Source organism: Molothrus aeneus, chromosome 11 (assembly GCF_037042795.1).
Source record: "Molothrus aeneus isolate 106 chromosome 11, BPBGC_Maene_1.0, whole genome shotgun sequence".
NCBI classification, from domain to species: domain Eukaryota; kingdom Metazoa; phylum Chordata; class Aves; order Passeriformes; family Icteridae; genus Molothrus; species Molothrus aeneus.
The window spans coordinates 12,042,092-12,055,371 of NC_089656.1; the positions used below are offsets into that span (position 1 = coordinate 12,042,092).

Genomic DNA, 13,280 nt, shown 5'->3' on the forward strand with positions numbered 1-13,280 from the left:
AGTCCTCATGTTACTCTGGTCTTCTTTCTGCCACAGGGGTGTGAGGTTCTTTCAGGGTCTCATGGGCCTCTGAACATCTACACTGTTTTGTGAGATTACACCAGTATCCTTACACAATTTTAAACAATATTTTATTGAAATTTCATGTCTCTGTTTTGTCACAAGGTTAGAAATTACTCGTTGCACAGTCAACAAACAAGTGCAATACATTATAGATACGAAGTCATAGTAAAGTATTTTATGTATCTTTAAGAAACAGAATATATATATTTAGTCTATGCTGTAGTATGGGAAGGTAAAAAAGTAAAAATTAGCAGGCAGTAAAGTGACAACAGGGTATAAACAAAACTGCTGGAAAGAATAAAGAAACATCTTACATTTTGTGTAATGAAGCAAATATCAGAGCCCTAGTTCTGAGAAAATAGACCATGTATGGAAGTTTTCCAATGGCTTATGAACCTATTAGAAGAAGTACTGATGGGAATTAAATGTTTGCCATATTGAATTAATCGTTTTACCAGTAAAACGTGTTCTCATTACTGTCAAGCAATATCAGGGAGGCCAAACTTCTGAATCAGTAATTCCCCTTTCTACATGAATATCCAGGATCAGTATTTATTGAGAAACTATTCTTTTAAAGTTGGCTTCTGTGCAGCTAGATTGTTTCCCATTATTTGTAAAGAATTTAGTAATGTACAGAAGTATAATTAGAATATAATTATCGAGGAGACCATCTTATCAAAAAAATTAATTAAACTTAATTTTGACACTATAAAAGAACAGGGTCCTTCCATAAACCCTACTTGTACACAGAGTATAGAAATGGATGGTAGGAACAGTCTTGAATTCCTCTAGAAAAAAACTAATGTGCTGTTTTTTCATCCTGTTCATGCTCAGCCTTCTCTTGTTGTTAAATACTTTGTGTGTTTACAAATACTTTCCTTAGATCAATTACAGGGCTTTTATTCCACACCAAGTCTAAATTCTGTAGATGTCATATCAGTAAATAAAAATTGGTATCATAAAATCACCATTAACAGCAAGTATCATGGGAAAGCATTTGCCAGCAAGCACTGACCATACAAAGATGTGGTGCTGCCATCTTATAATTTCATAATAAATCTCAGTATATTTGACTAAAATGTCAGTTTTGAGCCTAAGAAGAGCAGGCCTATTTCAACATATGTTCTTCTCTGCAACAGGAGCTTCTATCCCCACAAAGCTTGTGTATTTCAAAACATATTCCAAAGGCCAAAACAGCAGATTTAAAATAAAAACATCTCTGTCTAATCTCATGTCTATGAATCCACTGACCATGGTCTGATTTTAGCCAGCTAGAATAGAAATGAAGTAATAAAACATGTTATTGATAAAGATAATTGTTTAAATGTCAAAAAGATTTCTACAACCCTCTTACTAGCCAGAATTCCTGCTTTATTCTGACTTGTTCTTGTTCCCATCATCATGAAAATGCTGCAAACAGTTCTCCTCAAATTATAGAAAAGTATCTACAGCATTGCCTGTACCTGAATGTAAGAGATCTGCCTCTACCCTTCAGTAATTGTCCAGTTGCCCACTGTCCTGGTCAGGGTTCAAGAACAGGAGTTTAGTACTGCAGGATGGGTCTCTAAAGCTAGTTGTAGGCATGCAGTTCAAGCTGGAATAGGCTTGTCATCTTAAAAAACAAAAGAAAACCCCAAGCAAACCAAAAAAGCACTTTTCTCCATATGGCAGGGGATGGTCTTCTCTGGGTAAGCCATCAAATATCGATGGAAGTTGTATGATTTAACAAGAAGCAATATTTGAAAACTACTTGGCAAGACGCAATATTTGAAAACTACTTGGCACAGATGTCTTAATCATAATCTCTAGTTCCTGTGTGAAACTGCTGGTTCTGGACTCCAGTCTTTATTCCACAATATGAGTACCAAAACCATGCATTGAGTATTACAGAATTTATTCTTTAAATGTGAATATTTTCCGTTAACAATGTTGGTCCTGGTCCAGCCAAGGTGATACAGAATTTATCAGTTGAAATTCTAAACACTTTTGCTACATCATTTATAATTTACATGACTTTTCTAATATGCAGATGAATTTATAGAAATCGTGCTTAAAATTTATTATAGTCTTCTGCTAACAAATCACAGAAAGATAAGTAGCTGCATTGCAGAGTATTCAAAAAATCTCTCTAGGCTCCATAATCTTATGATACAAAATACAGCATTAAAGATGATACAAGTGTCAGACTGATAGGTTGTGCCACAGAAGGAAATCCAAAGGACTTGGATGGCTGAGGCCGAGGCTTACGTAGGTCTAGGCGACAGGAATGTTTTGCTTCTTGCAGAATTTCACTTTCACCTACGCCCATGACTTCAAAAGTGTTCCGCACCTACAAAAATTCAAAAGGTTGTCCCTGAAAGCCAGACTGGCACAACAGCAAAAAGCTTTATGCAGCTAGCAAATTCAATGCTATTTACCCAACTCAAGCTTGCAAAACCAACATCTGAGTGTGAGGAAATCAATATCATTATTCTGCTGTTTGCATTCCTATGAAGCACTTCCCAGAATTCAGCACATTACAGGCAAGAGTCACAGGTCTGGCTGCTCTTACTCTTGGCTCTCTCCACATATGGAGAAAACAAACTCATGAACTTTCTTCCCTGAAAGGAGCTCTCAAGAGCTTCTCACTCTCAAGACAGAACTTCAACATCTCTAATTTAGAAGGGAAAAACATTACTAAATCCCACAGATAGGTTAAGAGTGTCAATTTGAGCCTCTTCATAATGTCAGTCTGCCACACAATGAGGTCAGCATTATGGAGATTTTTTGGCAGGTTAACTGGAATAATTCAAATTTCACTAATTTGAGTTCATCCAACATGCCCGAAAAAGACAAGTGGAAGAAAGGTCACTGTGAAATATCTGTTGTCTATAAGGCTTTGTGTGTAATATCTACTTACCTATCCCTGTCAATAAAAGTAGGAGGCAAGCAGTCTGGAAGTTTCAGCAGAGGCATTTGTAAAAGTTACCATTGAGGGGGCCCTACACTTATCCAGTCTCCTTCCCTCCTGCCCTCCCTCATCCTTCTGGATTAAAATTTACAATTTATACTTAAAGCTCATTGAGATTTAGTTGTTATGTTTATGGCTTGTTAGTGGCATGGCCATGGCAGAAGCCTTTTGAACAGCAGCCCAATCCCATGACAAGAATTAAATTGATTTGTAGGAGTCAACATTCCTTGCTGCCCCAGCGAACACAGCCAGACTGTGATGCTGGTACATCCACAGCTTCTCCAAACCATGAAGTGATTCCATTTAGAAGTCACTGATGTGTGTTTATCAGATTACTGCAGAGAGAAAAACTTGCAAAGAGCTTTGTCTGCTCTCTCTCGTTTTCCTTTATGCTGCTAACGCTCTCTTGCCATCTTGGTTTCTTTCCCAGCATTTGGATTTACTGAATTAGTTGCTTACATTCCCTCTCTCATTGAACAAAAAAACCTCTCCAAAACAAAACACATAAAATGGGGAAAAAAACCAAAGAAAAAAACCCACCCAAAAATACGCAACAAAACACCAATAGTTCATCTTTCCCTCTTGGTAAGGATCAAGATTCAGTTTGGATTTTAATCTTACATTTTCTACTTCCCTGAAGACACGGAGAAAGTTCTCTCTTAAGACTCCTTTCAGTTCAGTTTCATTCCATCCTCTTCTAAGAAGTTCCTCTATCAAAGAAGGGTATTTAGAGACATCTTCCAATCCCTCAGGAAAGCTGTTGGCAAGAATCACACAAGAACATTCAACACACATCACTGACAAATTGGAGAAAAAGGATTTTAATAAGTCTTTTGCACATATTGACTTTTGAAGTGAGCTGACTTTGGACCCAATTCTTCCTCTGGGAATTCAGCTGACAAACAGAAACAGGACTGGGACACAGCAAAAATGTTTTTCTTCACATAGGACCCAATAAACAGAACACAACTGGAATGAAGATGCACTTCTATAGAGGCAAAATGAGAGCATAGGAGGATATAAGAACAAAAGGGGAAAAAATAACCAGAAATTCATGTATATGGTAATCCACACTTTCCATCAAAACTTCAGAGCAAGAGGAAACAGCTGGATCACAGATGAAGTTGGGGCAATCCACTCGTGTAACTGAGAACAAAAGGAAACCTACAAACACATGACGAGCTCTGGAGTTGCAGACAATTTTGTGAACTCTGTTGTTTACAAACTATTTACAAAAACATACCCCAATTAGAATAATAATATTAGTTTGAATTAAGCCAATTGTTTAGGCAGTGGAAAGAAACCTATTCAGAGCCCTCTACTGAAGAAATTACAAAAAGGCAAAACTGATCTATGGCTTGTGCTAATTCTTGTCAGAATAAAAAGAATTTAGAAGTAAAAAGGCTGCAAAACTTGCATCAAACAGCTCTTTTAAATTGTATTTCCATGAGACTTTGATGTTTTGCTTTGAGACAACTAACATTTCTGTTACTCTTCTGTCCCATGAAGGTCTGGTGATAAGCATATCTCAAAAAATCTGTGGCAGTACTAGCAGGAATTAGGACCTTAGCAACTCTACCACCAATTTAACTGATGGTCTCTGAGAAAGTCATGATAAAATGTGTCTTTTTGTTGCAAACTGTGTTTTCATTTTGAACATAACCATTTCAGAGCTATGATATCATGGCAGCTGACACAACAGGTTTGTGTTTGTACTTTACAGATGAGGGCCTGACTCTGACTTTCATTCCCAAGCAGGCCTGACTCCAGGAGAAAAAGAAAAAAGAAAAAGGAGGTAATGATTTAACAGAAAGATAAAAATAAAAAAAAGTTTAAGGTTACAGCAGCAAATGCCACCCAATCTGCATTTGTTTCCTGAGCTGTAAGTGCAGTGGTCCAGGAGTGAGGAGAGGTTTTGTGGTAGGCTGCTCACCAGGCTCTCTCTGCTTGCTTCAAACACTTCCCAAAAGCAGGAGTGGTTTCCTAGCACCAAACTCTTTGGGCTTTCCCCAAGGAGAGTGGAGGAAAGAGTTTTGCAGCTTCTCTCTAGACTGAACCATTTACCATATAAAGGTTGAGGCAGCTTTTCTGCCATTCGTCAGTGGCTTTTGGAGAAAAACAGCCTCTATCACTGGTTTTGTGTGCCCAAATCACCACCTAGAACACATGGCTTCAGAGTTCAGAGGGCATGAGGATCCATCTGTAGCACTGCTTCATGCAGTTCTAAAAAAGAATTATTGTGCCCCTCTTTGATAAAACTTTGGTTAGTGCTCATTACAAGACAATCTGATACCACTTTTTTTTTTAGTCTGCCTTCTTTTTTACCCTTAAATGAACCAAAACCCACATAATTTAAGGAGCAGATGTCAACGTTTGTACAACTTTACTCACCGTTCCACTCCATCATAGTCAGCACCAATTCCTATTGATTCTGAGCCTGCAATTTTCTTTATATGGTCAAAATGATCTGAAAGAAAATATCAAGGAAAAAAACATCTAAGCACCTAGCAAAAAAAGAAATATTACAGTTCACATATATTGGCACTGGGTAACAGCTCTCCTTAATCGTGGGTTCTTGATCAAATCCTTTTTTAAAAAGTCCAAAGACACCCCATCAGGCAGCAACCTTCAAAATAACAGCTACACTGATGAAATGCAAATGAGGAAAGAGACCTGATCATCACAAGGCATTCATTCCTAACAAGCAGCCCAATTATACCAATAGAATTTTCATTATCCATTACACAGCTATGCTTCCCACTCTTAATTACATAGGCTTAAGGTGCTTTCCAGAAAGTAACAACTACTTTGGGATTAATGGTTGCTGGCTCTGTTTGTGAGCATCGTGTCCTCCAGCTACACACACATCTTGTACCTCTTGTTATTGTTTAATGAGTATTAGCTCAGAAAGTACCTAGAGCTGGGCTAAGGTGTGGATGGAATAAACAAGCAGTGTAATTTACACAGCCTTGAAAACGATGCATGCCCCAGGATATTCACAGAATTTATACAAATTTGTAGAACCCATAAAAACTAAAGTATGCAAACATCAAACCTGCAAGGGTAGAAATATTAACAACTTTTCTGCCACAGGCCAGTACATCTGCATTGAAAGTCACCATGATAATTCCCTTGTTCTTTTTCTGAAAGATATAAAGAGACAGGTGATGCGTGAACACTTGTGCCCTGCAAACTTCGTGGGCATCTTATGTAGAATCTTCTACACCCATCCACCAGTGAGAACAGCAACACTAAGTCAAAGTTCAGAAGGCAACACAAGGCTTTGCCTCTCTGTCCTTTCCCCTGGGTTCATTTTACTTTCATGTAGGCAGAATCAGCAGAAGTGCAGTGACTACATCAAACAAACAACCGGAATTTCAAAGTATTTGCAAACACTTCATTTTTGTAGTCAAAGGCTAAACAGAACCCAAAGAAAATGCCTCAGAAGCAATTGTAAGCTGCTGCTCAAGGATCTGCTTCTAAATCAAATTCAGGGATGAGGAGGTGGAAAGTAAACATCATGATTTGAATGCACGTTTGCTGCAGCCCATGCAAACATTGCCATTAAAACGAAAAAACAAAACCCCCGAGAAGTAAAGCCAACAAATTCCTTCCTCCAAAAACAAACCCAAGAACATATCACTCACCAGTTGTTGGAGGATATCATCAGGAACATTTCTTGAGTGTTTACAAACAGAAAATGCTGCCGAGTGGCTGAGAATTACTGGTGCTTTTGAGATGTTGAGTGCAGCTTTTACAGTGGAGTATGAGGTGTGAGATAAATCTATCAGCATACCCAGGCGATTCATCTCCTTTACCACTTCCTAAAACAGATGTACAGACAACAGTGTCAGTATTAAGTTTCCTGAAAGGAAGCTGATCGGCTGGTATATGGAAACAGATTAATTCTGCAGTTGTCAGCTAGTCACAAACATGCTGTGCCTGTATTGGTTGCTAGGTACCTATTGATTCATTAGTGATTTATTCACTCAAAATTAGCCAGCTTGCTCAAAACTTAGAAAACTTAATCAATCTAAAATAAGTCATTGGAAGTGTTATTCACATCTTACTGCTTGCACATATGAATTCATACATCTAATCTGTATTTAAACAATTGTAATTAAATCTAACACTTCTTTTACCCTAAGAAGCATCACAGGGAATTTGGTTTGACTAAATCCTGGTCACCTCCTAACTATCAAGAACTTCCAGTAATTAATTTTTGATGTCAGTTTGCTTTTGAGAAGATAAGGCCAGAAGTTGTTAGTTGCATGACAGATTGCCCCGATTAGCATTTGAAAGAGATCCTTACTTGGCCAAATGCAGTCAGACCAATAACACTAGGATAAAAGTTGTGTATTCCTTTAGATGATGATTCAGACCTTAAAAAGGGGAGTGAGGGAGAAGAAACATTTTATTATTCTGGAGAATACAGTATCAGCAGCTGAGAACTCTTGCGCTACACAAGAGAAAAATTACAATGTCACATAGCCCCACAAATGTGGGGATAATGAGCTACATAATAGGAATCTTGTTCAGGCGGTGCTTTTTATGTTCATAACTGCTTTGAGGTTCACTAATGTTGATTTTTGTGAAGGAATTTAAGACAGAGTGTCAAGTGCCTGAGTTATGATCATAATAAGCACTACATAATGGATGTAGTCTCCCACCGTATACATAGAAAACTATTTATCCCCAAACCCTATCACCTTGAATTGGTTCAAAGTCTTTCACAGGATAAGTTTATGTCTGAATCCATAGTTCTCCCATCATGCAGCTGCCACTCTTTTGCATTAGACAGTCACACAAAAATATGCACAATAGTTACCAAGGAGTGTTGCAGGTGTGTGTTAGAGTCATGTAACGAACACCCAAGTCATAGTACATCCTCAGTGCTGCCAGGCTGCTGTCAATGGAATGGCCACCTTCTATTCCAATCAAACATGCAATCCTTCTACTGTCAGAGATACCTGGAAAACACAGAGGGAGATGATTCCAAAGTAATTCCATGACAGATAAGAAGCCAGCAGTACCAAGCAGCAAATGTCTGTGTAAATTGCAGTCAATAATAAAGACATTTTCATGGAATTGAGCTTACAGAGTACATGTTTATATGGCAAATTTTTTCATGACTGTAATGGACCAGGGGTGTGCACAGTCAATGGCTGTGGTTCAGAGGGAATGTTGAAGTTACTCTTTAAAGCAGGACAACTTGTCTGCTTGCGTCTCTCTGAACACACCTCCTGCAATCACATTTTAAAAAATTCCTTTACAAGAAGGAGCTTCACCTTGGGAAGTCATCACAAGTTCCAGCTCTTCGTAGCTGTTACACATCCTCTTGACAACATCAATTTGCTCTAAGGTCAGGCGCACAGCATCCTTGTTCTGAGCGCTGCAAAGAACATACACTGACCAAAACTGAAAGAGACATTGACAGGTGAACCAGGTAACTTGTCTTTTGACTTGGAAACTTTCATTTGCTCATAGTTCAGGAGCACAGACCAAAATAACTTCCTGCAGTTAACAAGGGAGTTGCCACTACAGCTTTTACTCTGAAGAAAGAGTTAGATTGCAAGGCAAAAGTACCCACTCCAGACAAAAAAGCACCCACTCCAAATTAAGGCCTCCTGATACACTCAGCTACTCCACAGTACATGCAGGAAAGCAGGTATAAGCTTCCTTTAATTTATATATCACAATACATATGCTGCTGTTTTGACTAAGAGTACCTGAATTATAAAACCCAAACTTTTGAAACACAACTTTCGTGAGTGTCTGTGGCTTTTCAGTTCTATTATTTTTTTCTTTTTCAACATAAAGAACCAAAATCAGGGCTAGGAAGGAAGCAAATGTAGAAATATGTTCTGAGCCCCACCACTACAGCAGTACATACCTGAGCTCCCACATAACCAGCCTGAAGTTTTGCAAGGTTTGTGTGGGTCCTGTTGAGGTCTCTTAAGTTGACTCCACTGATTTTATTTTGGTAAAGTATTCTCAGCTGCAGTACAAAGTCATTGTGGCTAGAATGGAAAAAAAAAAAAAACAGGGCTTGTGATAGAAATAAGTCGTTCCCTTTCTAACCCAAGTGTAATTTCTTCCACTGTTTGGAGTCCCTTAGAACATTAATTGCCAATAATCCTTCCAGCAATAGATGCCTAAAAGTCTCTCTTCTTTTCTGCCTTTTCTGCTTCTCCCCCCATTCCACCAGTGATCAGCTTGGGGCTGTACAATAAATTGGGAGTGGACACAGCTGAAACAGATGACCCCAGCTGGCCAAAGGACATTCCAGACCATATGCTCAGCATATAATATTTGGGAGAAGAAGGAAGGCAGGGGACATTCAGAATCCTGATGTTTATCTTTCTAAGAAAATGTTATGTATGATGGAGCCTTGCTTCCTGGGGATGACTGAGCGCCTTGGTCGTGGGAAGAATTAATGCCTTGTCTTGCTTTGTTTGTGCATAGCTTTTGCTTTCCTTATTAAGCTGTCTGTGTCTCAACTCACAAGTTTTCTCACTTTTCTGACCCTCTCCCTCATCCCACCAGAGGGACAAGTGAGCAAGGGCTGTGTGTGGCTCAGTTGCCAGCTGGGGTAAACCATGACACCTGGCCAGAAAATCAAACAGTGTTTAGGGTAACACAATCCTACATTAAATACCCTCTGAACCAAAATTCCTTCCCAATGGATCACTGCAATGGTAGCTCAGTGCTGTGTGCTCATAATAGCCCATGTTTCTGCTAATCTGACACTTCAGCATTTCCTCCTCACTTGTCAGGCTCACAAAGAGGATTTCATTGAATATTTTTATATACCCATCGATCAAACGTGCATCTTGCATCAGCTCAATAGCTCTTTCTCTCATTGATTTCTCATTGCTGAATGGCACAATATCAGAAAAGAACATCAGCAACCACAACAACTTTGCCATATTTCTCTTCTTTTCCATTTTCCAGTGGAAAAAGTGCTAGAGCACAGGGATACCACAGATGTTCACTGATGACAATGAAACAGCAAAATTTCCAATCTGCAGAGACCGTAGGATTAACAATGCAGGCAAAGCTGAATGTCCCTCCTTCTGATAAGGCTGCTGTGAATTCTGGAGGAGGAAAGAAAAAACCAAAGAAATAATAGTAAACAGAAGGGAAGGTAGCATTGGAAACTCTGAAACTTGTCCCAAAGATTTTAGGGTCTCTGGCTATTTGTGCTCTTGCACATATGACCTCTCCTTAAACTCTGCTGCTGCCACCAGATCAGTGCTGAAGAGAACCAACTGCTCAGTCAGCTGAGCCTGCTACACCCTGGACTCACACCCAAAACCAGCTTCCAAAACAACAGAAGAAGATAGTTTTTTTTCATTATATTAACTTGCTTGTTCTCTTTCTGTGGGAAATGTCACACTGAAATGAGCACAGAAATTGTTTTCTGAGAAAGTTGAGAAGTGAACTTAAAACACACAGAACATCAGATGGGATGAAAGGAACAGTGATTGCTAGAAACAAAACCATCCTCAAAATCCTTCCTCTGATAGCAGTAGAGTCTTAGAAGTTTTTTTTCATCAGAAATATACTTGCATCAGAAATATACTTGCATTGTGAGACCCAAAAACTTTAGTAGCACAGCACTTCTACAAAACCATAAAGTTTGGAGAGCAATCAGAAGCTGTTTCTTTTCTGCTCTGTGGCAACCATAGAGATTTCCCTCAAATGTCAAAGCACAAATACAGACTTACCCTTTTACCACAAATGCAGACTTTGTTACTGCAGGGAAAAAAAATCTTTGTATCTCTAATCTAGAAAATGTTAAATTTTTTTGTGGCAGCTCAGCATGTGAAATGTTAAAAAGACAAGGTCAAAAAACCACCCAAGCAGAAGAATTCTGACAAGTTAGAACCACAACAGCAAATTAGTTTCTGTAGACATGTTTTGGTTGCAAATTCCTCAAGCCAAAATACAGGACAGATCTGCAGCCTGAATCTCTAGAGCTCTGCCAGATCCTGACAAAAGGACTCTAAAGGAAAAACTAAGATTTATCTGCTGTGGCCTCATATACATATTGAAGTTCATATAACGTGTCAGTTCAAACTGCTTAATGAAAATGTAGCAAACCTTTTTCACACAATAAAACTGCTCTGAGGCTATAAAAACTGATACACAGTGTAGATTTTGGTCCAATTATTTACAATTTTTCCCATGAATTCAACAGCAATTTTCAGGAAGATTTTTCACCAGGAACTAAGTGTTCTTCCAGTGGTTTGACTGCTAAAATAAATTATTTTCATCTATACATTACCAAATCCCCTTTCTGTGTATGTGTACAAAAATGCAGTTCTTTGTAGATTCAAGAATTTTCTATCAATTTGCTATATCAAATTATCTTCTCAGTTTCATGCAAAATATTCTCTATACTTTGACAGTAAGACTCATTTGCCTTTGAAACTGTTTAGGTATAAAAAAAGACTCATAATTAAATCATCATTTAGAGATCAGTACTTGAAAATTGAAGGAGTATTGCAAGCACTACACAAAATTAAGAACATGGTATATTAGCATCCCTGTTTAAACAACATTTGAAATACAAAATCCACACAACTTTTCCCCATGCTGACTGAGCAGAGCTGAGAAGTGGAAGCTGAAATAAGATTTACAGCTTTTCTTTGTTTCTCTAGAGGCTCCTTGGAGCAGTTACCTTCTTCAGCCAAGTCGAAATCCACATTCCGCTGTGCTGGATCCAGCAGCTAAAGCTTGGCACTGGACCTGCCTGGCATCACAGCAGCAAGCAAGAAAGCTCCAGTGTCCCTTTAGCTCGTGTCACAGGCTGCACACACAGCAGGCATTTGGAAATTGCCGCTTTCTGAGATGCAAGGTCTGTGCACGAGCTTTCATCTCAGCTACACCCACGGGGGAGCCCCACAAGGCTTCTGCTGTGCCTTGTTAAAAACCCAGCATTTCCTCCCTCTCGTGGCAGCCTGGCTGTGCAGTCCACAGTGCCTCTGTTCACTAGCAGATGATGTTTTAAAATCACTGTTTGTGTGGTTCAGAAATAGGTGCCTCTCACCACTGAATAATTTAGGTTGGAAGGGGTTTTTGGTGGGATGTCATCTAGTCCAGCCACCTGGGCCCAAGTAAGGTAACCCCAAAGTTAGATCAAGTTGCTCAGGACCTCATTCAGTGGAATATTTGATATCTTCTATGAAAAAGAACATACAACCTTTCCAGGCCCCTGTTCCAGTGCTTGCTTATTCACATTGTCTATACCTCAGCCAATAAATGCCTACTTTGTGTTACTATACCTGCTGTACTTTATTCAGGACTTTCAGTGCCACTGTATTATATTTACAAAGGTCAAAATAGTCACAAGGTACATGTGACATTTCCAAAAATAATTATGAACCTAATGTGACTTTTCAGTCTCTGAACCTACTGTGACTTTTCACTCCCTTTCAAACACGAAAATTTAGAAACAAGGAAATATATGCAAAACCATGAGGCTAGAGTTTCACAAGAAGTGGTCTGCTTATAATAATTTTTATTTCACCTCATATTTTTTTACCAGAAACCAAAAGGGCATCATGGTTTTGTTTAGGATTCCATTGCAGAGAAATGACCAAGTCTCATGATCCAATCTCCCACAGACCTGTTTTGCAAGTCATGTCTTAAGTGAACACACATTTGTCATCAATCCTCTACTTCCCACTAACTGGAAAACTTAAACAGAACCCCCCACATCCCTGGGAATTCTGCTGCACATTGCTAATTTGGTGAACTTCACTTATAAACATTTACTATCCACTTCTCTGGACTAGAGAGCCCTAAACAATGCAAATGAAATAACAAGAGAAAAGACAAATATTTTCTCTTTGTAATCTGAAGTTTGATCCAGGCCAGAGTCATTATTATTACTATGACAAGAAACTATCTTTCATATTGAAATTAAAGCAGCAGTTATCAGGTTCAGACTCCTTTTCCATTTATGGTCTAGTTCTAGCCCATATTTCCTTGTTAATTTTACATTTTTCAGGTTCCCAACTCTATCTTCCAGAGTAATTAAATAGCACATACCTTGCAATTTACTTTTCCCATTTTCTGACTCTTCTCTGCTTGCAAAGTCAAGTTGAATCTCTGATCTGATTTCTACCTAAAACTCTTTGTCCACATTTGCAGAAAAGCTAAGGTCACCAACCCCCTGTTCAACAACAGTTTTTGCTGCTCCACTGAGCACCTTCTTGAGCTTTTAACAGCTCACTTCTTTGCAGATTCAGAACATAAC

General features: G+C 38.8%; 1 protein-coding gene across 1 annotated transcript; it reads right to left on the reverse strand.

Moving 5' to 3' along the window:
- Positions 1 to 278: 278 nt before the first annotated feature.
- On the reverse strand, positions 279 to 8,977 carry LOC136561226 (dipeptidase 2-like). The gene is made up of 9 exons (XM_066557432.1): positions 8,907 to 8,977; positions 8,302 to 8,405; positions 7,842 to 7,983; positions 7,326 to 7,395; positions 6,661 to 6,837; positions 6,069 to 6,156; positions 5,405 to 5,480; positions 3,635 to 3,770; positions 279 to 2,392 (listed from the first exon to the last, which is right to left on the reverse strand). The coding sequence occupies exons 1-9, from the start codon at positions 8,918 to 8,920 to the stop codon at positions 2,207 to 2,209; spliced, it is 993 nt and encodes a 330-aa protein (XP_066413529.1). The 5' UTR covers positions 8,921 to 8,977; the 3' UTR covers positions 279 to 2,206.
- Positions 8,978 to 13,280: the final 4,303 nt, after the last annotated feature.